We start from the raw sequence: 24,614 nt of genomic DNA, 5'->3' as shown, positions 1-24,614 counted from the left end.
ATGGTCCCAGAGAATCCTGGCACTCTGCGAGTTGTGATGCCTGCTCTGTAAATTGTCTCTGTTATATTTCATGTTGTATTGAATGGCGTTAATGCTTTGCTTTATGTCCTGGAACGTCCAGGGACTTTTTTTTCCAAGTATAAGAGTTCTCTGGTGTTTGACTACCTCTAAAAGCATAAACTGAACATTATTTTGTTTTAGCAGACTCATTTGTTGGGTACCAGGATTCTTTCTTTAAAACGGGCTCATACGAGGTGCCTATTAAATAACGAGACTGATTAAATACCTCACCTTTATTAATACGTATTACAAATTTAATGCTAGTCCCATTCAATATATTCCCCATTTGCACGAATACATTGCTGCAGTCTTGTTTTCCACTGGTTGAAGGCATGGAGAAAATTGAAAAGGTTGCATGGTGCTAAATAGGGCAAATATAGAAGATGTTCAAATACTGGAAGATCCAGGTTTTGTTATACGTGATTACTTTACGAAACAGGTTTGGATCTGAGTCAATGTCAACACAACATTCCTTGCCATGTTATTTTTGCTGTGGTATGAGAACCCTAATGCCGCGTACACACGATCGGTTAAACTGATGAGAATGGTCTGATGGACCGTTTTCATTGGTCAAAACTGATCGTGTGTGGGTGCCATTGGTTAGTTAACCATCGGTTAATAAAAAGCCAACTTGTTTTAAAATTAATCCACGCATGCTCAGAATCAAGTCGACGCATGCTCGGAAGCATCGAACTTCGTTTTTTTTTTCAGCACGTCATTGTGTTTTACATCACCGCGTTCTGACACTATCGTTTTTTTAACCGATGGTGTGTAGGCGCGACGGACCATCAGTTAGCTTCATCGGTTAACCGATGAAAATGGTCCATCGGTCCGTTCTCATCGGATGGACTGATCATGTGTACGCGGCATTAGGACCATCTTTGCACAAACTTTCATCATATTAAGATCCTCGCAATTTTTTTTCCATGCAGTGTCTTTGTCAATGTTCACGTATTCAGCTATCATTCATTCGAACATTGAGTCGGTAGTCTTTTTGAACAATCTGACTGATTCTTTTTCGACATTTTCTTCAGTTCTTGAAGTGCAAGGTCGTCCAGGATGTTCATCATCTTCGACATTCTCACGTCCCTCGCTGAATCTTTTGTGCCACTCAAACACACGCCAACGAGACAGGCTATCATTCTGTAGTAAGCATTTGAAAACATTTGGTTGGTGTTTTGTGCAATTTTATGAATTTCAAATTGACACGTTCAAATTTTAAACTTGGCATTTTTTTGGCACACTGCAGAAAACACAACCAAACTAAATGGCGACTCACAATCAACTTAACGTCATAGAGTGTTGCTGCTTGTCATGCAGGTTCAAACATGTTCAAGGTCACCACGCACATATAAACGGTTCTGACTGCTTTGTTTGCCAGGTGGGATCAGTCTCATTATTTAATAGACATACCGCATATAGCTGGAGTGTATCATGCCCCATTTCCTTCATACCCCAGAGAGCTATCTACCTTGATAATTAAAGCTCTACCAAATCTCCATGCAAACTGTAAAATGGACCCCCATAGTCGTTTTGCTATTGTAGAACTTAAAGCTTGAAATGTACTCCTAATAATGGTCAATGTATATGTGCCTCCCCCTTCTTGCTCACACACTTTGAGCATATCATCCATGTGACACTAGCGGTTGCAGAGAGTAAAATATTTATTATGGGAGATTTGAATGCAGTGGCGGATCCCCCTCTGGAAAGAAGGGCTGCTCTGCTGGGTCTTCTGCTCTGTATGGATGTTTACATATGGGTTGCATGAGGTATGGAGATATAAGCATCCAGACTCCAGAGCGTATTCCTGCCACCCCCGTAAATCCTCATCTAGAATAGACACGTACTCGCTGATAGGGCAGGATGGGCCTGGTGGATTCTGTACGATATCTACCCAGGGCGATCTCGGATTACTCTCCTATTTCTTTCAACCTTCATCTTGGATTCCCCAGTGGTATCCGGCATTGGCATATACAGGCTAATTGGTTACAGGAAGAGTATGTTAAGATTGCATGAATGCAAGCTATACAAAATTACTGGGTGGAGAATTTCAATAGTGGTGCTTTTTTTCTTCAATGGGAGGACATTTAAACTACTCTGAGGGGAATGTTCATTACAGAGGTATGGAATTTTAAACGTCAGCTTGCCTCTACTCTGTCAGAATGCCAATAAAGTGTATCCGTGGCTGAAGCTGTATATATCCATGACCCTACACAGAGTAGGTTTGTTGATTCGCAGAAGGCGACAGCGAGTACCACTCTGCTCTATCGGCCCATACTAATAAGAATATGATGGCTCAATGCTGCCGTATATTTGAATATATGGATAAGAAAGGTTGTTTGGTGGCCTATCTGGCAAGGTCTGATTATGTACCCATTCATATTGCTACTATTCATACAGTACAGTGGGTCATTTGTATGATATATTACAGATTTTTGCCAATTACTATAGGATCTCTTTGCTTCCCGTGCCACTGTGAATCAGGCTGATCTTTCTACTTGCCTTCAAGCAATTGATCTTCCGGAATTGTCCACTGCTGCTGATCGGGACTTGATGGATGGTGATATTACTTTGGAAGATATTGAAAAGGCCATAGGCTGCTTTTCTCCTTGCAGATCCATGGGGCTAGAGGGCCTGCCCTTGGAGTGGTATGGGATGTATGGCGAGTTTGTGGCTCTCCGTTTATTCCAGGTGTTTAATTTAACGAGAAAGGAGGGATGTATGACTCCCTCTATGAGGGAGGCCCTTGAGGTCTTGCTACCTAAGAGTGGGAAGGATGTCAAGGAGTGTGATTCTTATTATCCGATTTCGCTGATGAATGTTGGTACGTAGATTTCCTGCTAAAGTCTTGGCATGTAGGTTCTCAAAACATATAAATGCTGACCAAACTGGCTTTATGCTGGGCAAATGAACATTAGAAGAATCTTTGTAAATTTACAGTCACTGCATGACCACTCCAGTGCAAGGGTGGTGGTCTAATTGAACACCAAGAAGGCCCTTGACTCTATGGAATGGCCCTATTTATTTCTCTTATTGGAGCATGCTCCATGCTGACGTGGAGAAAGCAAGCAAGCAGGCAAGTCAGGACACTCTCTACTTTGCAGATAGAGAAAGGAGCTGTGTGTTAGTGGGTGTCCTGACACTCCTGCTCGCCCCCTCCCCCTCAAGAAGCTTTCTCCACGCCAGGGAGAAAGCCTTGCATTACTGTGTGGAGTTACAGACCGAAGAACAGGAAGTGAGGATTTCTCAGAAGAAATAAGGACATTTAAAAGAAAAATCGAAGGATGAGGTAAGTGAAGGAGGACTATGGTAAAGGAAGCTATTTAGGGATTTTTTTTTTTACCTTTACAACCCCTTTAATATGGTATATAGGAAAGGGATCTCGGGGAAGGTACTATCTTTACCGGGAAGGATTTTTAGTTTGTGTGCCCATAGGATGGGTGATGAACCTTTGTATAGATCCCCTAATAACCTAATTTGGCTTAATCTACAGTATCTTTGGGGGAGTTCTCTAAATTGGAAGTAGGAGCTTTATGGACCCGTTATGGGATAAAATATTAAAAACACAAATCTATTACGTGCTTAGGCTGATATAAAGGTCCTAACAAATAGCAGCTAGCACAATATTGTTGGCGACAATAAACAGTAGTATTGGTGTGGGTGCAGCGCTGTACAAAATATTGCCCATATTAGACAAAATTCGAAACTTGAAGCTGTATTGTTGGATTCAGATCATGTTAAAATGATTTTCTAGGTATTTTATGGCCCTGGATCCTGGTAATTCTGATCTGGTTGAGAGGGCTAGGGCTTGTTGGTCTGCATTTGCATTGGAGCTGTCAGCTGAATAATGGCGTGAGGTGCTTTCCACATATTTAACCACAGTTGTTTCCTCCACTGATAGGATGATTCAATTGAGAGATTTACATCAGACTTATACTCCTGCATGTCGATTCCATATGCAAAAGAGGGACTCTGTGCTGTGTCATAAATGCCAATTGGACATGGTGTGGGACTGTTTCAAAGTGTGGCCTCTCTGGTCTCATGTGACAGAGTTTATTATCCAATACTTCCAAACAAACGGGGCACTTCCGCTTTACAAAATGACATATGATGCCCGCGGGTCCCCCCAAAAAATTAGGAAGGTGTGGTTCCGCTGGATGGATTTTATGGATTCTCTGGTGGATGAATCTGATGTTTAAGTTAACAGGGGAGGCAGGCATACAAGAGAATGTGGATCAATAGTTGGACCGTGGGCCAAAACTGTTTTTTTTTATACGTGTCTTATGTTAACTAGGTTATAATATACTTCTTGGCATCAGGATTCATCTAAACGTTCTTTTCTATGTTAAAAAATGGAACATGATTACTAGATTAGGTGGGAATCAGCTGGTCCATACCAGTGTTAATTTTGGCTGCAAATTTCAATTTCGTTTTTAGTCTTAGGACTAAATTGGCATTTTAATCCCATTTTAGTCGACTAAAATCTAATGTGTGTAGTTAAATTGTAATGCATTATTTAAGTATTTCTCTACAATTTCCAAACTCTTTTCACTCTGCTGGAGTGAAAAAATCCAATATGTTATTATTTATGGAATTGAGGTATGAACATGCACTACAGACCAGTGTTAATTTTGACATCAAATTTAAATTTAGTCTTAGTCTTTTGACTAAAATGCCATTTTAGTTTTAGTCATCTCAATTGTTTTAATTTTAGGTGACTAAACTGATATTAGGTTACTAGACTAAAATATTTAAGTCAACAAAATTAACACTGATCCATACACATCGTTTGGGATGTGGATGCTGTTTATTGTTGTTTTTGTATAATATGTACCCATTGACGTATCCCTGTGTTCTTTTTGTATTTTTTACGGACCAAATCTGGGAGGTTTGATTTGTACCATCTGATGTCTAGTAACAATAAGAACTTCCTGCAAAAAAAAGGGCAGGCATTGCAAAACTTTTTCTTTTCAGCATAGACTTCCCTGGTGCTCAACTTGTGGCCAGTGTTGCATATTGACCTTGGGTATTTATTGTGCAGTCCTCAGGTGAGCAACAATAATCCTGCCCATGATGCTTCCTTCCTAACTATGGATACAGTGCAGTGAGTGTGCATTTTCACCTTAGGACAGGAAGTGTCTTACTGGCAGATCATCAGGTAGAAATAAAGGCAAAGAACCATACAACTAAATCCTGGAAATCTAAAATGCCTGTTCTGTAAGGGTTATCGGCTCGTTTAGCCTAGGGGAAATGAAAAGCACTTTTACTTATGCTCCACTCCCCTGGCAAACGGGACTCCTTTCAGTTTTTCAAAGTGGACTGTTCTTTTGCAGCCCCACGTCCAATGCAGGGCTATGGGCTCTGATTGGTTACCAATATGTGTTCCTTTGCAAAGTGGCATGGTTTCTGTTGACGTTTTGGTTTTATTCACTAAAGCCCTATACACACGACCGAGATTCCTGACGGTATAAAGTCAGACGGGAAAACCGAGAACCTGGCCAGTGATTTTCGAGAGGTTTTCCCGTCCGGAAATCTGCGGGGGAGAGCTTTGGCCGGGAATCCCGGCCGTGTGTATGCTCCCTCGCAGTGTTTCCCCATAGGAAAATTGCTGGGTTTAAAACCGATGGGAATCCCGGCGGGAAAATAGAGAGCAGGTTTTCTATTTTCCGCCGGGATTCCCAGCAGTTTCCCTGTCGGTTTTCCCGGCCAAAAGCTCTGTTGGCAGTTTTCCTGGCAGGAAAACCGGTCCTACGAGGAGGCTTTATTGTTTCTTTGCAATGCACCTTCTTTCGGCTAAAAGGACTGCTTTCCATTTTCTACCTTAAACAGTATTCATAAGAATGCAGTTCATCAGCTTATAGTGAACTAATAATGCTTTTTTACAAAAAGTACTTTCACCTTCTAAGACATTATTTCCACAGTATCTGGACTACTGGAAGAAGTTAGTGGGTCAAGCATACATATATTTTTTCAGTTGTTTCACAATACACAAATTACAAGATACATTTTGCCATTGTATGAATTTTTATTTTCATTTTCATTTTTTTTTCTTTTTATATAAAAACCACTTGTTGAACCCGCGTAGCACAGAGAGCTGTACGGAGAGCAATAGGTGTGCATTGTGTGTCTGTGTGGGGGGTCTCCTCACACATCATATGAGGATCAGTGCTGTATACACTGCAGGCATGCAGGGCTGTGTACAGTTGGCAGTATACAGATCTGTTTTCATGGTAGTCCCCTAGTTCCTTTACCAGGGTGTGCCGGGGCGTCCCTCTCTGACCACCATGCTGTGTCCGCTACACTTTTGGCACAAAATAAAGAGTGCTTTCAAAACGTCAGCAGGCAATTTCTTCCAGTGTCCCCAGTGTGGCCTGCAGTGGCACCGTCACAGTGTGGCTAATGGTTTCTGAATGGTTTGGCATGTTGTCACAGGTACTCTAGAAGGTAAAGAAACACAATAATTAAGATGATTATTCTTCAGGAGCTTGCAAGTGAACTTTAGAGGGTAGGCTAATGTATGAAAAATGTACATACAGTATCTCACAAAAGTGAGTACACCTTTCACATTTTTGTAAATATGTTGTTATATCTTTCATGTGACAACACTGAAGAAATTACACTTTGCGGCAATGTAAAGTAGTGAGTGTACAGCTTGTATAACAGTGTAAATTTGCTTTCCTCTCAAAATAACTCAACACACAGCCAATAATGTCTAAACCGCTGGCAACAAAATTGAGTGCACCCTTAAGTGAAAATTTCCAAACTGGACCCAAAGTGTCAATATTTTGTGTGGCCGCCATTATTTTCCAGCACTGCCTTTACCCTCTTGAGCATGGAGTTCACCAGAGCTTCACAGGTTGCCACTGGAGTCCTCTTCCCCTCCTCCATGACGACATCACAGAGCTGGTGGCTGTTAGAGACCTTGCGCTCCTCCACCTTCCATTTGAGGATGTCCCACAGATGCTCTGTTTAGGTGTGGAGACATGCTTGGCCAGTCCATCACCTTTACCCTCGGCTTCTTAAGCAAGGCAGTGGTCGTCTTGGAGGTGTGTTTGGGGCCGTTATCACTTTTGTTGCCAGCGGTTTAGACATTAATGGCTGTGTGTTGAATTATTTTAAGGGGACAGCAAATTTACGCTGTTATACAAGCTGTACACTCACTACTTTACATTGTAGTAAAGTGTCATTTCTTCAGTGTTGTCACATGAAAAGGTATAATAAAATATTTTCTAAAACGTGAGGGGTGTACTTACTTTTGTCAGATACTGTATATGTTTTATGTTAGTAGGAAAATTTATTTCTGCTCCAATTTGCATGTGGAAAACGATGCAATGTCTTAAAATGATGCATAATATCAAATTGTCTTAGTATGTTTACATTTTTTTTTCTGGACATGAACAACGTTACAGCTGTGTTAGAAGTGAGTCTGGTGTACATTTACAGGATATAATTCTCTGCTATGGTGTAAGAAAAAAGGATCAGTAAGACGGCGCACAGTGGTACATTGCGTAAAACTCTATGAAGCATCAGAACTCTGCCCTCCACTCACAAAACACACCATGAAATGCATTTTCTCCCATCTCTGTTTTTTTCTTCATTATTGTTTCCCTTTCAACAGAATTGTAAAAGGTTAAAAGTTGACGGCATAGCATAAGGTGACAGTAACAACAATAGTAATGTATAGATCTCATTTAAAGAAAAAACGTTTTACAGATAGAAACCCCTGCCTTTTACCGTGGCTATTTGGTGCTCTGAATGGACTGTGCCTTCACCATCTAGATGCATTTTGTGTGGGTCTCTGGTATCTGGAAAAACTGCTGTGTTTACGAGACTTGACAGCAGCATTCATGAAGGGGGTATCGATAGACTATGTAAAGGTAAGCCAATGAGAAGGGAGTTGCAGTAGTCGAGGCAGAACATGACCAGGGAGCTGTGTGGTGTAATTTGTTAGAAAGGGGCATATTTTGGAGATGGTGCGGAGTAATTAGAAATTACTTAACAAAATAGTTTTTGCAGGTAAAAAAAATGTGCTTTTTTTTTCTGATGCTGCGTACACATGACCGTTTTTCATGACGTGAAAAATGCAATTTTTAAAATGGTTATTAAAAACGATTGTGTGTAGGCTCCAGAGCATTTTTCTTGATGTGAAAATGGGCATTAAAAATTTAGAACATGCTCCAAATTTTCGTGTCGTTTTTCACGTTGTGAAAAACGATCGTGTGTGGGCTTTAACGACGTGAAAAAAACTTGCATGCTCAGAAGCAAGTTATGAGACGGGAGCGCTCATTCTGGTTTTTAATGGAGATAGCACATTTGTCACGCTGTAACAGACTGAAAAGCACGAAGACTGAAAAGCGTGAATCGTCTCTCACCAATATTTTACGAACACAAAATTGGTAAAAGCAGCCCAAAGGGTGGCGCCATCTGAATGGAACTTCCCCTTTATAGTGCCGTCGTAAGTCACAGTGCTTTGCTCAAGCATTTTTTTTTCACAATAGTGTGTATGCAAGGCAGGCTTGACAAGAATCGCGTCAAAAAAAACTTTTAGCTGGATTCAGGTAGCCGTGCCCAACGTTAGGCAGACGTAGCGTATCTCATATACGCTACGCCGCCGTAAGAGAGGCAAGTGCTGTATTCACAAAGCACGTGCGTCCTAAGTTACGGCGGAGTAGCGTAAATGTGCCGGCGTAAGCGCGCCTAATTCAAATTGTGAATAGGTGGGCGTGTTTTATGCAAATAAAGCATGATCCCACGTAAATGAAGTTTTTAACGAACGGCGCATGTGCCGTCCGTGGACGTATCCCAGTGCGCATGCTCCAAATTACGCCGCAAAGACTCATTGGTTTCTACGTGAACGTAAATTACGCCCAGCCCCATTCACGGACGACTTACGCAAACGACGTAAAAATTAAAAGATTTGACGCGGGTCCGACGTCCATACTTAACATTGGCTGCGCCATCTTTTTGGTGGATTATCTTTACGCCTGAAAACGCCTTACGTAAACGGCGTATCTTTACTGCAATGGGCAAGCGTACATTTGTGAATAGGCGTATCTCGCTGATTTACACATTCTAGGCGTAAATCAGTGTACACGCCCCTAGCGGCCGGCGTAAATAGACAGCGAAGATACGACGGCGCCGGCGGTCGTATCTTAGCTACATTTAAGTGTATCTCAATTTGAGAATACACTTAAATATACGACGGCGCAGATTCGAAGTTACGACTGCGTATCTACTGATACACCGGCGTATCTCTACGTGAATCTGGCTATTTGTTTTTTATAGGATTAAAAATGGTTTTGTGTAAGCGGCTTGAGGAGACTGTAAAGCATTGCACCCACAATTTGCATATCACAGGTGCAATGCCAGGCTCCTGTAGACTGTCAGTACAGTTATTGAAGTCCAGGAAGATTATTGAACTAGGCTCACCAGCACCCTCACCATTGAAACAGTGGAAGGCTGTACTTGTAGTTCATTCACAGACCTCTGTGAATGAATGACACAGCTGTGTGGAAGGAGCCCTGCACGCCATACTATTTTTGAATTTGTGACAACGGGTGCAGTGAGAGGATCCCCCACTTACTGTCACAATAAGCGGGTCATAGTACGGGCAGGTGCTTTAGTAACATGTTCCCTCCTGAATATGTATGGAACATTGCTAAAGGTGAACTTATCCTTTCATCTAAATTGTTGCTTTATAACGTGACTGTAAAATAAGGTTTATTGCCCTTGAATAAACTTTTAGCGTGGAAGATTTTGGAAATGTCTGAAAGCAGACCTTAGGCTGGACTACAAAATAAAAAAGTAAATCTGTTTTGACAGTCAAGAAAAGGTTAGGCAGGATTTACATACTGAATATCTCAGGTACTACAGCACTTTAGATAAAGGGAATTTTGTGTTCCCTTTTTAAGCAATACTGAAACCCTTTTTTCTTTGTTGTATACAGTATATTGCTCCTGACTTGTTTTTGTATATTTTCTACAACATTCTTCCATGTAAGTGTATCCATTTCCCAGCATTTATCTCACCAGATCCTCTGTATGTCCTCCTTCCTCATGATCCTTGCCCAAGAGATCTAACAGCTTTTCCTTGATCAGCTAAAAAAAAAAAAAAAAAAGATTGGGATATTTAGTATAACATTAACATGTTTGAATGTTAAAGCAGCTTTAAATCTTCTCTAATTTCTGTCAACTACTACCCATTCATGTACAGTACAATAGAATGTTAACCAGTTAACGACCGACTTATACGTCGACAGAATGGCAAAGTGATTTTCCTCCGTTTGCAGAATCGGACCATAGCGGGGGACCGATGAGATCGGGTGTAAGCGGATGTTCACCCGCTATCCCATATGGATACATGTATGTCCATATTTTTATCAGAAAACGGATGGATGAAATACGGACATAGGGCTAGATTCAGCAAGAATTTACGTTGGCGTATCTATTGATACGCCACGTAAATTCAAAGCTGCGCCGGAGTAACTTCTTTCTGTATTCAGAAAGCTAGATACGCCGAAATTAGGCTAAGATCCGACTGGCGTAAGTCTTACGCCGTCGTATCTTAGTTGCTTACTTACGCTGGCCGCTAGGTGGCGCTTCCGTCGATTTAAGCATAGAATATGCAAATGAGCTGGATACGCCGATTCTGAAACGTACGTGCACCCGGTGGATTTTTTTACGTCGTTTGCGTAAGGCTTTTTCCGGCGTAACGTTACTCCTGCTATATGAGGCATAGCCAATGTTAAGTATGGACGTCGGGCCAGCGTCGAATTTTGTGTCGTTTACGTCATTTGCGTAAGTCGTTTGCGAATAGGGCTTTGCGTAAATTACGTTCCCGTCGAAAGCATTGATTATTTGCGACGTGATTAGGAGCATGTGCATTGGGATACGTTCGTGCGAAACGTCATTTACGTGGGGTCATGTTTTATTTACATAAAACACGCCCACCTCTTGACAATTTGAATTCGGCGTGCTTACGCCGGCAGATTTACGCTAAGCCGCCGCAACTTACGGAGCAAGTGCTTTGTAAATACTGCACTTGCCTCTCTAAATTGCGGCGGCGTAGCGTAAATAACATACGCTACGCCCACACAAACTTATGTCCCCCTACCTGAATCTAGCCCATTCTGTCCGCATGTGTGAAAGGGCCCTTAGGATGCTAGGGGGGGTGGGTAAGGTGTTTTTTAAATTTTTTTTTAAGGCAAGTTAAAATTAAAAGAAATCCTAGTTGATGATCATTCGGCTTCCTTGAGTCATGGACCCGGGGAACGCACAAGTACTTACAAACCAGATGGCAGTGACCCTCATGTAAGCCACACAACAATCATTATCAGAAGAAGATCAATTTTGGCAGCCCCAATAGTTTAGGAGTCTTAAAAACGTCATTTTTTACAAGCCGAAAAATGATCGTGTGTACGCGGCATTATATGCTGCTCAGTTATGGCTCCAACTAAGAGTTGATGAAATCTCAAGTCAAAGGATCAAACTAAGCTGGTAGAAATAAAATGTGTATATATACTGTGCTATTCTGAGCATGCAGTGAATGCAGACTGTGTGCATTGCTTAGAACTTGATGTTTTTGGACACTGTGGTTTAATAATATTCAACGAATAAAAAATAAAAAGACGACTCTATATAACCCCTGTGCTCGCGTCTAGTAGAGCTCCCATACTTGTTGGATAAAATGTATTCTGTAAACAGCATTATTTATGTACTTTCTGTAGCTTAGATTTTTCATTTATTTTTTATGTTTATGTATAACAGAATTAATAAGTCTTACATATTTATCACAAGAATAAAAAAGGTCAATATCTGAAATGCATTTTTAGGTTTTTAATGCTTTCATTAAAAAAAATGCAGGTTGCCTATATGATGTGCGTGTGTGTGGACCTCTTCCTAGCTCCCCTGTTGATTAGGTTAGTCAATAAAAACGTGGAGTGACGGTGACCAAAAAAATGTCTGAGTGTTCTTTGCTATGCTTTCATGCAAATTGGGTTCACGGTTTGTAGGTTAGCACACAAAATAATAACTATTTGCTTAGCGGCGAAAGGCAGAGTGCACACAAATGATGCCCATTGTGTCTTGCAAATGACTCTGATAATTTCCAATTCCCATTATCTATATGCAGAAAACAGCTGAAAGATACATTACCGACCTTCACACAACAAACTATTATACCGCAGTAAACCTTGTCAGTGTGTTTTTAGATCATTTTTAAATTGTATGACAAACATGCTCTACTCATTGCAGAGCTGGCGCCATCCACTTTAACATTCAGTCTGGGTCTCTATTATATACTGCATTTGTGTATTGTTTGTTACATATTAATTTCTACCACAAAGGCAGTATAATCACATAATAATGAGATACAGAACAGCTACGTACAAGCACCATACTGTGCCAATTATGCAGGAGGATATTATGCCTACCTGCCAGGGCCACGTGTGAAAGCATTAATGACTGTTGCTTGATTGTAAATGAGCATACGAGTTTCACACCTGACTAAATATGTCACTTACACAAATTATGGTTGTCTTGTTTGTTTTGGGATAATTTAAAACCTGACATAAATATTTGCTAGCAATATGAAACAAAAACTCTTTTGTCTATCTGAATTATTTAATATTCACAGCATGCATGTACTATTTGTTGGTTAACGCCAACAGGTGGTGATAATTTTTTATATATATATATATATATATATATACACTGTGACAGGAAGTCAGATAAATCTGGGGGTGTTGTCACAGATGGGAGATACATGTCTGCCTTTTTTAGAAAATTCACCAATTACTATCAGGTGTCGGCTGCAGAGGTAGCCAGAAAGGTTTAAGGACGTTGGATAGCTTCAGCTGTTCAGAATGAGGAAATTAACGCCTCTATAAATTGGCCAGAGGATTACTACTCAATGCTGCATCCTGAGGCTTGTTGAGTTAAGGAGAGCAGTGAGCTGAGGAAGACTTCTGAAGGTGAAGTGGTTGTTGATATTTTTGCTGTGTGATAAGAAAATCAAAAAGACTATTGTTTTCTGCTGGAAGACCAGCAGTGTCTGCCCAGCAGTAGGCGGTGCCAGACTCCATAGGTAGGTTCCTGTGTTGTGAAGGTAGACGGCCCAAGTGGCCAGGGTTTATTTTATGTTTTGTTTATGCTGTTTGGATGCTTGCACTTGTTTCCAGCAATATGGAAGAATGAACCATAACCCTTGTTTTTTCAACCACCCACGGCTGCGCCTCTGTATAATTCAGTGTGTAGGGAACCCACTCAGGAGGTCACCCCCGCTACCGAGCTAACCCCTTACAATACACATATTCAAGGTTTGTTATTGAAGCAATTAAGCCCCAGAAGAATTGGCTGCCCAATGGGTAATTTTTTGTGATACGGCCCTGCGTCACTTTAACTGACAATTACGCAGTCTTGCGACCCACAAATAGAGCTTTCTTTTGGTGGTATTTGATCATATCTGTGATTTTTTATTTTTGCGCTTTAAACAAAAAAATTGCGTAAATTTTGAAAAAACACTATTTTGTACTTTTTGTTATAATATATATCCACATTTTTTTTTTAAAAAAGCTATTTTTTTTCTCAGTTTAGGCCTATATGTATTCTTCTACATATTTTTGGTAATGAAAAATCACAATAAGTATATATTGATTGGTTTGCGTCTACAAAATAGGGGAATGGATTTATAGCATTGTAACAAGAGGGCCCGTGGAACCAAGAATCCCTTAGAAAGTATGGGATACCCTTGCTTCAGCTCCCCATGCACCTCCTTAAGAAATGTCTTGGATTACTTAAAATGGGACAGTAATTTGTATCCACAATATCTCCCAGCATATATGTCATATTAGAAAGAGTGACTCATTCATACTGTTGGGACATATACTGCAAGGAGATGCTAATGTGTTCAACTCCAGCCACCTGTCTGTTATAATGTAAATCAGTCTAGAATAACTTCTAAGGATCTTTTATTGTGGCTTGTGCTAATTGACCCCGTAATTGTGTGAAGGAGTTCTGTGTTAATGTGTATTGTAGTTAGGGAGAGGAGACAGCCAGGCTAGGAAACTCAAAGGTCATGCATACGAGTCATCTTGGCTGCTTAAAGGGATTAGTTAATTAGCTCATGTTAATTTATGTCTCTGTGTATTGCTAGAGTAATATGAGCAGAATGTAGCCCCCTCTTCTATTTTGGTGTATAAAAGAGCCTGTATTTTTCAATAAAAATTGGGATTCCTGCTTGAACCTCATACAGAGCCTTGTCTCATATTTGGAGGAGAATTATTTGTATGGGTTCTTGTTCGCCTGACTAGAGTGTCGGTAGCTGCCTTTGTGTTCGGGAATGGATTGTCCTAAACAACTTTAACCCCTTTCATACTTGGGGTGTCGTTACAAGCATTTTTATTATTATTATTTTTTTTACTAGTAATGACGACGGACTGCGATTTTTTTCAGGAATGTGACATTATGGCGGAAACATCGGACACTTTTGGGGCCATTGGCATTTATACAGCGATCAGTGCTATAAAAATGCACTGATTACTGTGTTCTCTAATGTGTGTTCTAACTGAAGGGAGATGGGATTGACCTAGAGGAAAATGACAGTTCGTGGTTCCTAGCTATTAAAAACTCACGATCTGCATTTCCTCACTGAAAAGAACAGGGACGTGTGTGTGTTTACACACACACATGTCCCTGTTCTGCCTGTGGCTGGTCACGATCATCGGCACCCCCGCGATGCAACGGGCACGTGTCTGCTAGCCAGCTTAAAGCGACCGATGTACAGCTGCGACGGTTCGTGCAGTGGAGCCAGCCTGCCACAGTATAACTGGTCCGTAGGCAGTTAAAGCGGAGTTCCAGGCAAAAATGTAACTCCGAAAAAAGAAGCACCCCCTCGTTTTTGGAATTTTTGTTTTCATACCTTTTTTGTATATTTTCATTCGGGACTTCCGTCCCACGACAACGTACGTCACTTCCCTGGTTTTTCTTGTGCCCTCCTCCTCCCCCCTGTCGCCTTCTGGGACCTGTTTGTGCCCCAGAAGATGACGAGACCATTCAGAAAGCGCCGTGTATGCATGCTCAATAGGAGACAGACATAGCTTCACTGCCCGTTTCCCTTAATAAGGATGCCGGCGCCTGCACTCAGAGCCGATGGACGGGTTGGCTTTGGGTTTCGACATCGCAGGCTCCCTGGACAGGCAAGTATCCTAATATTAAAAGTCAGCAGCTACAGTATTTGTAGCTGCTGACTTTGATTTTTTTTTCACCCAGGCTGGAACTCCACTTTAACACCAACAAGCAGTGGTGATTACACACAAAGGCATGGTTTGTTTTCCTAACACCAAAAGCAATTGAAAGCAGTAATCGATAGAAAAAAGTTCCTAACCTTTCAATAGTTTGGAACCACAAGGGACATGGTCATTAAGATAAAGGGATCATTTACATTTTGAAAGCAGGCTTTGTGTAAACGCTGATTTTACTTACCAGTAAAATGCTTTTCTTTGAGTACTTCACAGGACACAGGAATTGGGTCATTCTTAAATAACTGAGTTATGCTCCTGAAGGAACTATCAATTGAAGCTGGCATTTGTTGGGGCTTGAACACCCGCTAAAGCTTAGCAAATGTGTGAGTAGAAGATAGGATAGATAGGCACAGCCTTAGACCTGGGAAACCAAGGCCTGAAACTGAAAAGCCCATGAAGTGCCAACACTTCTAGTAGCTATGCAGGGCTCAAGTCCTGCGGGAACGCGTGGGAACGGAGTTCCTGCACTTTTTTCACAGCAGGAACTCAGTTCCCTTTGCAGGACTAGAGCAGCGGAGCCGCCCAAGCCAATCCTTCACTAATCGGCGATGCCCAGCTCGAGTCACTGTCAGGGGCAGGCAAACCTTAGTAATCCTTTATGTTACTGGCCGCTTCCTGTATATGGATTTATCAGGTAGTGTGCAGGTATTCCGTCGCAGGCCAGTAACATAAAGGATTACTAAGGTACAGTGGATCGAAAAAAAAAAAACATGCGGTTTAGTAATTATGCATATGAGCGTATCTTTTTTTTTTTTTGGTGGGGGAGTGGATCTTGGGTGGGAGTTCCCACACTTTTTTCCCCAGGACTCGACCCCTGTAGGTATGTACACCTAAATATTGAGTTGCTGAATGCACATGGCAATGGTTGGATTGGAAGCAGCCTGCTCTTTGTGATAACAAAAAGGTTGTACAAACAAGTCAAACTGACGAATTGAAGAGGAATAAGGATAAGGATCCCTAAGGCTTTGTGTTTTTTTAACTCACCTCATATATGTAGTCGAATAGCTCCAAGATAGTCAGGATACTGGCACCTATGAAAAGTCCCATTTGACCCCCAATGTCACCTGTGGGAAGAGGGGGCACAGTGTCACTGATAGCGCTTGATAAACATGTCACACACACTGCAGTCAATACCCACACCAGTATAAGAAAATTACAGAGGATGTTAAAGGTGGTCAACTAGACCGGTGATGGTGAACCTTGGCACCCCAGATGTTTTGGAACTACATTTCCCATGATGCTCATTCACTCTGCAGTGTAGATGAGCATCGTGGGAAATGTAGTTCCAAAACATCTGGGGTGCCAAGGTTCACTATCACTGGTCTAGACGGTCACATGACACAAATTTTTTTGACAGAACTGACAAGCAACAATTTTTTGGGAGTGACAGCACAATTTGAGGTATTTTCAAAGGATTTAACATGCTTAGCAAATTTTTTCTAGGATTCTAATAACTTTTGTTGATAACTCTGCAGTGTGCAATTCTGACTCGCATGTGAATTCTCAGACAAATTATAATCAATTCCTATCGTAAACCTGACTGATCAAGGCAATGTACCATCAACAATTATGATCGCTTCAAGTTTGTGATGGGGTGCAATGATCTGCTTGGTTGGGTTTGCAGATTAGAACACCATCATGTTATGTATATGGCCAGAATTGATGGTGAATCACCTAAGAGTCACATCTGCTATTTAGTGTATGTTAATTAAAGGGTTTAATTTGTTAATTTCTGCGCATGTTTAAAGAATATGTCTGGTCACAATAAAATAAACATTTTCAGTATATCTCTGCAACACATGCACATTCCATTATGTTTAATCACTTTAAAAATGCTGTACAGAAAAATACCTTGTGATCTACCAGTAATCCATTGAGCTCCCAACTTAGGCCCCTTTCACAGGGACGGACCGTTCTGGTCCGCCTGTCAGTTTTGACAGCGGACCTGAACGGCCGCTGCATGCAATCCTATGGAGCGTCGGATGTCAGTGGAGACATGTCCGCTGACATCCGACCCGAGCCGATCTGCTAAAAACAGATATGGGGATATGTCCCCATCCGTCCATGGCGGATGGGATGAAAACGGACATGCTGTGCGTTTTCATCAGATCGCTCCATAGGAAACAGCAGCGTCCGACAAGCCCCTCCCCACTCAGTGAGCAGAGAGGAGCTTGTCATCCGCCAGCTCTGCGGAAATCAACGGATTGATCTCCCACCGAGCTGGCGGACTGCGTAGCACCTAGTGTAAAAGGAGCCTTACTGTGCACTAAAATCCCAAATAATTTTATCAGGCCTGCCCAGTTCACCTATGTGAACTACAGATTTCCTCCCCCATGTTATAGAGATGAGTAGAGGGGGAAGCTGTTTTATAGTCCAGCAGAATTGGGGTGGGGTTACCCACACTGCTTGGAGATTTCAGTGCAGCAGAGGCAGCATTATCAGCTCACTACAGGGTGTTATGTGCTCAATGCTGCGTTTAGCGGTTTAGGCTGGGTATACACTGGAGAATGCAGCGGCTCACAGTAGGGGTCTGGTGCGTCTCTTTTCACCGCCTCAGGTTTGATTTCAGCCCGAATTCTGACCTGAAACTAACCAAAAGAAGCACAGGGCCCCTGTGCAATTCACACATAGAGAGCCAGTCACAATCTCCTGCATTGTGAATTGGATGTGGGGAAACGCATCCAATTCACATAGGTGTTAACCCAGCCTTAAAGTGTACATGTTTTTAAAAAAACACACTTAAAAACACGCTTAAAAAAGCAAATGCCCATTAACACTCAAACTTTTTTGCAATATGAGCCACTATGAGCATTTTTCATGTGGCTTTTTTTTTGCCAGAGGTTCTGCCATTTTTTCTACCCCTAGCTTACAACAGTGCTCTGCCCCATACCTGTGCTCATAGATATACACTCACCAGAGGTAAATTAGAGGTAAATTACACTACTAATGTCAAAAAGCTCTTAGCTTGATAAATGCTCAGTGTCGCGAGTAAAAACGTCACTTCCGCTGATTAGAAGTGAAGTAAAGGGAGTTGGCTTCAGCTGCCCTTAATACAAATGGCCACCGGTAGAAAGAAGATCAGTGAGTGATAAAAACATAGGATGGGATGGAGAAAGAAAATGGTTGAAATTATAGAATCAATAGTTAATGTAAAGTAAATGTAGCGTTCTACAGCTGGCCTAAAGGTGCCTTTATTATACAATTGACTATTAGGGTGGAGTTCCTATTAAAGCAGCTTAAAATGTCCATTGCACAGCTCTTACAAGAGCTGAACTATCAATTCACCATCAGTGCGGCACTCAGGTGACGATCGGGCTGTTTAAAAGGCGAGTTTAGATGTCACTAGTGCTTCTTATTGTTTATAGGTCACCCCGTGATCCATCCCTCTTTAAAATGAGAAGAGTAAAGAGAGTCAACTGTGTGTATACCGCTTCAGTTCATTGGGCAAATAATTCTATTAACCTCAGAAGGCCTCTTACCCTACAGACAATAAACATATGTCTGCCTGTCTGTTCTCAAGAAGACATCTACCTGTCATAAGGATCTATCGGTTTTAGTTTTTTGTGCTTTCGTTATCGTTTGTTAAAACAATAATGAAAATACCTGAAATTCAAACGAAAATGCATTCGGACAAAAACGAATGCACATGTCTAAAAGGAACCTATTTTGAAAATAAAAAAACAAACCTTTACAACCCCTTTAAGACATATACGCTTTGTTTGTTGGTGCAAGTATATCACGGGGTTGAGGGTTGCAGAAAAAAAGTGGATCATTTTGATTCAGGAAAAATATTTTTCCTCTATTAGTGGTGTCACCTAATGCATACTTTTAGCTCACTCAATTGTTTTCTTTGTTTCCTTCTTCCCTGAGGACTCTATTGGTTTGTTAATAGTTGGTTAAATAAAATCTTTCGGGAGCCCTACTTAGCCGTATTCTACAGTAATATAGATGAAAGGCATGTCAAGCTGCGATAATAATGGTCTGTGCTGGAAGAGAATATATTTAAGATGAAACAACATAGCGTCCTAACACATAAATGTAGCCAGATAGTTCAGGACATTAGAGCATCTAAACCCCATTTCCTGCTCTCAGCAGGCCCTTCAGTTTCTATTATACAGAGCGGGGCCGCATTTCAGGAAGGCAGTGCCTGCAACAGTGATCTTTTATACTGACCTACGCTAGAGCTCTCTAAGCAATTACATGAAAGTGGCCACATATACTGTATGTAGTCATTATATTACATGGTCACAAATGCTTTAAAAAAAATAAAAAATGTCACATTGATTACCAGCTTATCATTTTAAGTGAGGAAGCGCATACTCACCAAGCAACCCGGCCACTTCATAAGCTTTTTTCTGCTCGATTGTTTCATAATTCAAAGCTTCAAAGAAAACGTCCAGGACAAGAATATTCTCCCTGTTTAGAGGAGAAACCAATAAAGAAGAATATGTCTGTAAAGGGTTATTAGCACAACTGTATGAAAATTACGCAAGATCTTGGCGGCAGAAAGATCCTGCATTAAATGCTTTCCTTACTGTTTATGCATGTAATGTTTACATACATGCAGCATATCTGGTCATGGCCGACGTGTAGTCTTACTGCTGCCTCCACTGATCGCTTACTGTTCATCTTTACATATCGGCACTGAATGAGTTATTTATGCCGCGCCACATCAATGGCTCATTCAGGTTCGGTCAGTAGTGTGTAAACACTGCCTACAGACAGTATTTTTGCTAGGTCTATGTCAAATGTGAGCAACAGCAGCAGCCTATATGGTCCATGTATGCATGTGAAAATTAGCACAAATGCTACCATGTGTACCAGTGCAAAAACCATGCATATATAGCTATATCGGTTCATGTTCAGCTACATCGATTTAAACTTCGATTAAAAAGTCAAAGTAGCCGAGCAGAAAAAAGTTGGCCCAACAGTGACTGCGGCCAATTAACGGCAGTCATTATTTGGATATTCTGACAGTTGAGGGTGCCAGCTGTCAGAATACAATAGCCACCATCAACAGATTTATGCATCCACACTTCTGGGCTCAACGATTGAAGTCTTTATGTATATTGCCAGCTTTAAAGGGGTTGTAAAGGTACAATTTTTTCCCTAAAAAGCTTCCTTTACCTCAGTGCAGTCCTCCTTCACTTACCTCATCCTTCCATTTTGCTTTTAAATGTCCTTATTTCTTCTGAGAAATCCTCACTTCCTGTTCTTCTGTCTGTAACTCCACACAGTAATGTGAGGCTTTCTCCCTGGTGTGGAGTGTCGTGCTCGCCCCCTCCTCTGGACTACAGGAGAGTCAGGATGCCCACTAACACACAGCTCCTTTCTCTATCTGCAACATAGAGAGCGTCCTGACTCTCCTGTAGTCCAAGGGAGGGGGCAAGCACGACACTCCACACCAGGGAGAAAGCCTTGCATTACTGTGTGGAGTTACAGACAGAAGAACAGGAAGTGAGGATTTCTCAAAAGAAATAAGGACATTTAAAAGCAAAAATGGAAGGATGAGGTAAGTGAAGGAGGACTGCACTAACGTAAAAGGAAGCTATTTAGGGGAAAATAATTGTACCTTTAAAGCTGGCAATATACATAAAGACTTCAATCGTTGAGCCCAGCAGTGTGGATGCATAAATCTGTTGATGGTGGCTATTGTATTCTGACAGCTGGCACCCTCAACTGTCAGAATATCCAAATAATGACTGCAGCTAATTGGCCGCAGTCACTGTTGGGCCAACTTTTTTTCTGCTCGGCTACTTTGACTTTTTAATCGAAGTTTAAATCGATGTAGCTGAACATGAACCGATATAGCTATAGTAATTTACTCCTAAAAGTGTACAGTCCTTTTTCTAGCTTGAATGAGAACGATGAGGCTGATATAGAAAAATGTGTTAGAGGAAAAAATTCTTGTGGATAGCAACAAATCTACTTTCAAATCTAATTTCTTCAGTGCACTATTGAACATATTCTATCATTTTCTATAGCTGCCGTGGGTAACAAGAAATGTTTGTTGGGGCAGATTTTCCCATCAGCCTCTATGTAATAATTCACTTCCTAAGAGAAAAAAAAAAAAGAAAACATTTCTATACAGGTCATAGAAGGCAAATGTAAGAAGTTGCCTGTAGCAGTTAGATTAATCCTTTTTAGTCCCACCTCTGCACTAGAAAAGTGACAGCTGAAATCTAGTTGTTATGGAGAACTACCCCTTTTATGGAATTGCTGCGTTAGTAATGGCAGAGCTTGTGAATTTATGAACTATGTCTTCATTCTTAAGCCGGACATAAATGGATCAAATTGTGTCTGTTTCACAAAGACTGGACACATTTGGATCCATGTATGGGCACCCTGGTTGTACACAAGTCGATCTACAGATTGATGTGTGTGCAACCAGCCAGTTTTTCCAGAACAAGTAGTGCCACCAGCTATAGACAACACCATTAATCATTCTGTTTTGCCAGCAGGGAAGGCTCCGTGAGTGAGAAACTTGTAAAGCGCAACACATGCGAACTGAATCGCCTTTGGGCGCTGTATCCATTTCATGGGTAAGGAACCCCTTGACTTCAGAAGAGATGGGTTTTAACCTTTCTCCTGAAGGCCAAGTGGTCCGACTCCAGTCGGATGGTGGTTGGTAGTGCATTCCACAGGCGAGGTCCCTGGACTGCAAATCTTCGATCTCCTTTGGACTTGTATCTGGCTTTGGGTATCTGGAGGAGGTTTTGATTGGTGGATCGCAGAATGCGATTGGGGTTATGGGCTTTTATTTTTTCGCATAGATATTGGGGGGGCATTACCTTGAATACACTTATGTATTAGGCAGAGTGCCTTGAAAGTGATTCTGTCTTTTACCGGCAACCAATGAAGGGATCTCAGTAAAGGTGAGATTGATTCCCATGGTTTTTTTCCAGTCACTAGTCGAGCGGACGTATTTTGAACGACTTGCAGACGAGTGATTTGGTATTTGGGGAGTCCTAGATAGAGGGCATTTGCGTGTCAAGTCTGGAATTGATGATTGTTCCCACCACGACTGCAATGTCCTTTTTGTCCTCTATCGGGATAAAGGGCGTGAGTCTGCGTAGTAGGCGCAGCAGATGGTGAGATCCGCTGACTACTGATCCTATTTGTGCATCCATTGTCATGTAGGTATCGAAAATGACTCTGAGACTTTTGACTTTGGTGCTAGGGGTGATAGTTTTACCCAGAATGGGCGGGGGTGTCTATGTTGTCGCGGGGGGATTTTTCCGGTTGGCGTGAAACAGGAGAAGTTCTGTTTTTTGTTGCAGATGCGGAAATACAGTTGTGTGTCGTCTGCATAGGAGTGGTAAAGTAACTTCTGGTTACTGATGATTTCAAAGAGAGGGCAAAGATATATATTAAACAATACGGGCGACAAGGGAGATCCCTGAGGGACTCCGCATGACACCGTAAGTGAAAGACCCCAGTTTCACTATTTGTGATCGGTTTTCCAAGAAGGAGGAGAACCAGGGTAAAACACCTTCAGCGACTCCTGCTACTTCAGCTAGCCTAGCCAGTAGTAGTCCGTGGTCTACAGTGTCAAAAGCGGCGCTTAGGTCCAGCAGTATCAGGAGACAAGATTCTCCTTCGCCTGCGGCCTCTAGAGCGTCATCCCATATTTTGAGCAGCGCCGTTTCTGTTCCGTGACCCGGACGGAAGTCGAGTAATTTATGGGTGTCTAAATACAGTTGCAGCTGTTGTACAACTACTTTCTCCATTACCTTGGAGAAAACATTTAGACCTGTTATGGGCCTCCGGTTGTTTGGGTCTTTGGGGTCGAGGGTAGGTTTTTTTAGAATTGGTTTTATTGTACCTTGTCCATACCAGCAGAACACAATAGCGGGAGGGAGTCCCCATCAACACTAGGTTGCTGGAGGAATTGAGCGTCAGTCTTTCCTTTCACCGTAATGGGGGGAAAAAAAGTTGCATAATCTATGGAATGCCTAAAGCCCCGTACACACAGGTAGAATGTCAGGAGAAAAAAAAATTCCGACAATCTGCCCATGTGTATGTCAGTCTGTCTGACAGAAGACGACTGTTCAGCCATTTTCTTTTGGACGTGCATGCTGGAAAACCAGCAGCCGACCGACTCCTGATCAGCGCTCTCTGCCAATGGCAGAAAGTGCTGATCAGAGTGTTCTGGCAGGTGAGCATCCCTTGATCAGAACACAACAGCTCAGCTGGGGAGATTGCTATAACTAAGCGAATTCCAATTCGTGAAACGCATTAATCTCTGCCAGGTCTGCATTAATGTGTATGTATTTTATGTTCAATAAAGTCTTCACTTTTGCTTCAAACCTGTGAGTGCGGTCAAACCTTTTCCAGTTCTAGTGGGGAGATTGCTGGACTAACCTCTCATGGTTAGTACAGTGGCTCTGACCGGAGCTCACAGGGTTTTTTTTTTCGTGCAAACCCGCAGGGTAGTGTTTGCCCGTGTTAACATGCACAAATATCTTCTGTATTTAATTAAGAGTTGTGTAGTCACCAATGTGTTATTTTCCTGGTCAACCCACTGTCTTCTTTCTTAATTAGATTAAAACAGTGCTCAGTAACTGTGACCTAGCAGATGTTGTAGAAGCACAATACTCCGCTTTCCCTGAGTATTCCGGGAGACGGCAGCCATGCAAGCCTCATTTACATTCATTGAAACACGGCATTAATTTGCTCTTGCACATACGTAATGTACTTCTCCGACTTGTTGAATTTCTTTTCTAAATACTTGGCAGATGTCTTGCTGGGGATTTTCACCATGGACAGCTCCTTGTTGTATCTAGTAAGATTACAGGGCATTGTACACATGCAAAACCCTCCATCCTTCTCTGTCAGTAAACCTGTAAAAGATAGGACAACAGAGATTACAACAGATTGTAAAGAGACTTTTACGCTCAATTTCTGGAAATCGGCCCATTTAGTGGCATGTAGATACCATAAACTTAAAGCAAGGAATAGATTGGTGGAAATGTCCCTCAAAGATGTGTCGTGTACATATTGATGATCTTAATACCACATAGTGGGGTTGATTTACTAAAAATGGAGAGTGCAAAATCTGGTGCAGCTCGGCTCAATCGGCTTCCAACGTCAGCTTGTCCAATTAACCTTTGACAATAAAACCTGCAAGCTGATTGGTTTCTATGCAGAGCGGCACCAGATTTCGCACTCTCCAGTTTTAGTAAATCAACCTCATAGTATGTCATATTTTAGATTATGCATTGCTAAAGAAAATGTTTATCATTCTTAGTTACAA

The 24,614-nt window shown here is 41.7% G+C and overlaps 1 protein-coding gene and 1 long non-coding RNA gene across 3 annotated transcripts in view; one reads left to right on the top strand and one right to left on the bottom strand.

The window, feature by feature from the left end:
• Window positions 1–24,614, top strand: part of LOC120918630 — a 110,503-nt gene that overhangs the window by 18,303 nt on the left and 67,586 nt on the right. The window lies entirely within an intron of this gene.
• LOC120918629 (acid-sensing ion channel 2) overlaps window positions 6,102–24,614 on the bottom strand; it is a 735,690-nt gene continuing 717,177 nt past the window's right edge. For both annotated transcript variants that reach the window (XM_040330316.1, XM_040330315.1), the window contains exons 6-10: window positions 24,048–24,201; window positions 19,683–19,774; window positions 16,343–16,422; window positions 10,089–10,157; window positions 6,102–6,497 (exon numbers count right to left, since the gene is read on the bottom strand). In XM_040330316.1, the coding sequence (XP_040186250.1) occupies window positions 6,396–6,497; window positions 10,089–10,157; window positions 16,343–16,422; window positions 19,683–19,774; window positions 24,048–24,201 (497 nt within the window). In that variant the 3' untranslated portion in view covers window positions 6,102–6,395. The remainder of the gene's footprint in view (window positions 6,498–10,088; window positions 10,158–16,342; window positions 16,423–19,682; window positions 19,775–24,047; window positions 24,202–24,614) is intronic.

The sequence above is a fragment of the Rana temporaria genome, chromosome 12 (assembly GCF_905171775.1).
Source record: "Rana temporaria chromosome 12, aRanTem1.1, whole genome shotgun sequence".
Taxonomy (NCBI): Eukaryota; Metazoa; Chordata; class Amphibia; order Anura; family Ranidae; genus Rana; species Rana temporaria.
This window is presented reverse-complemented; position numbering and strand designations above follow the sequence as displayed.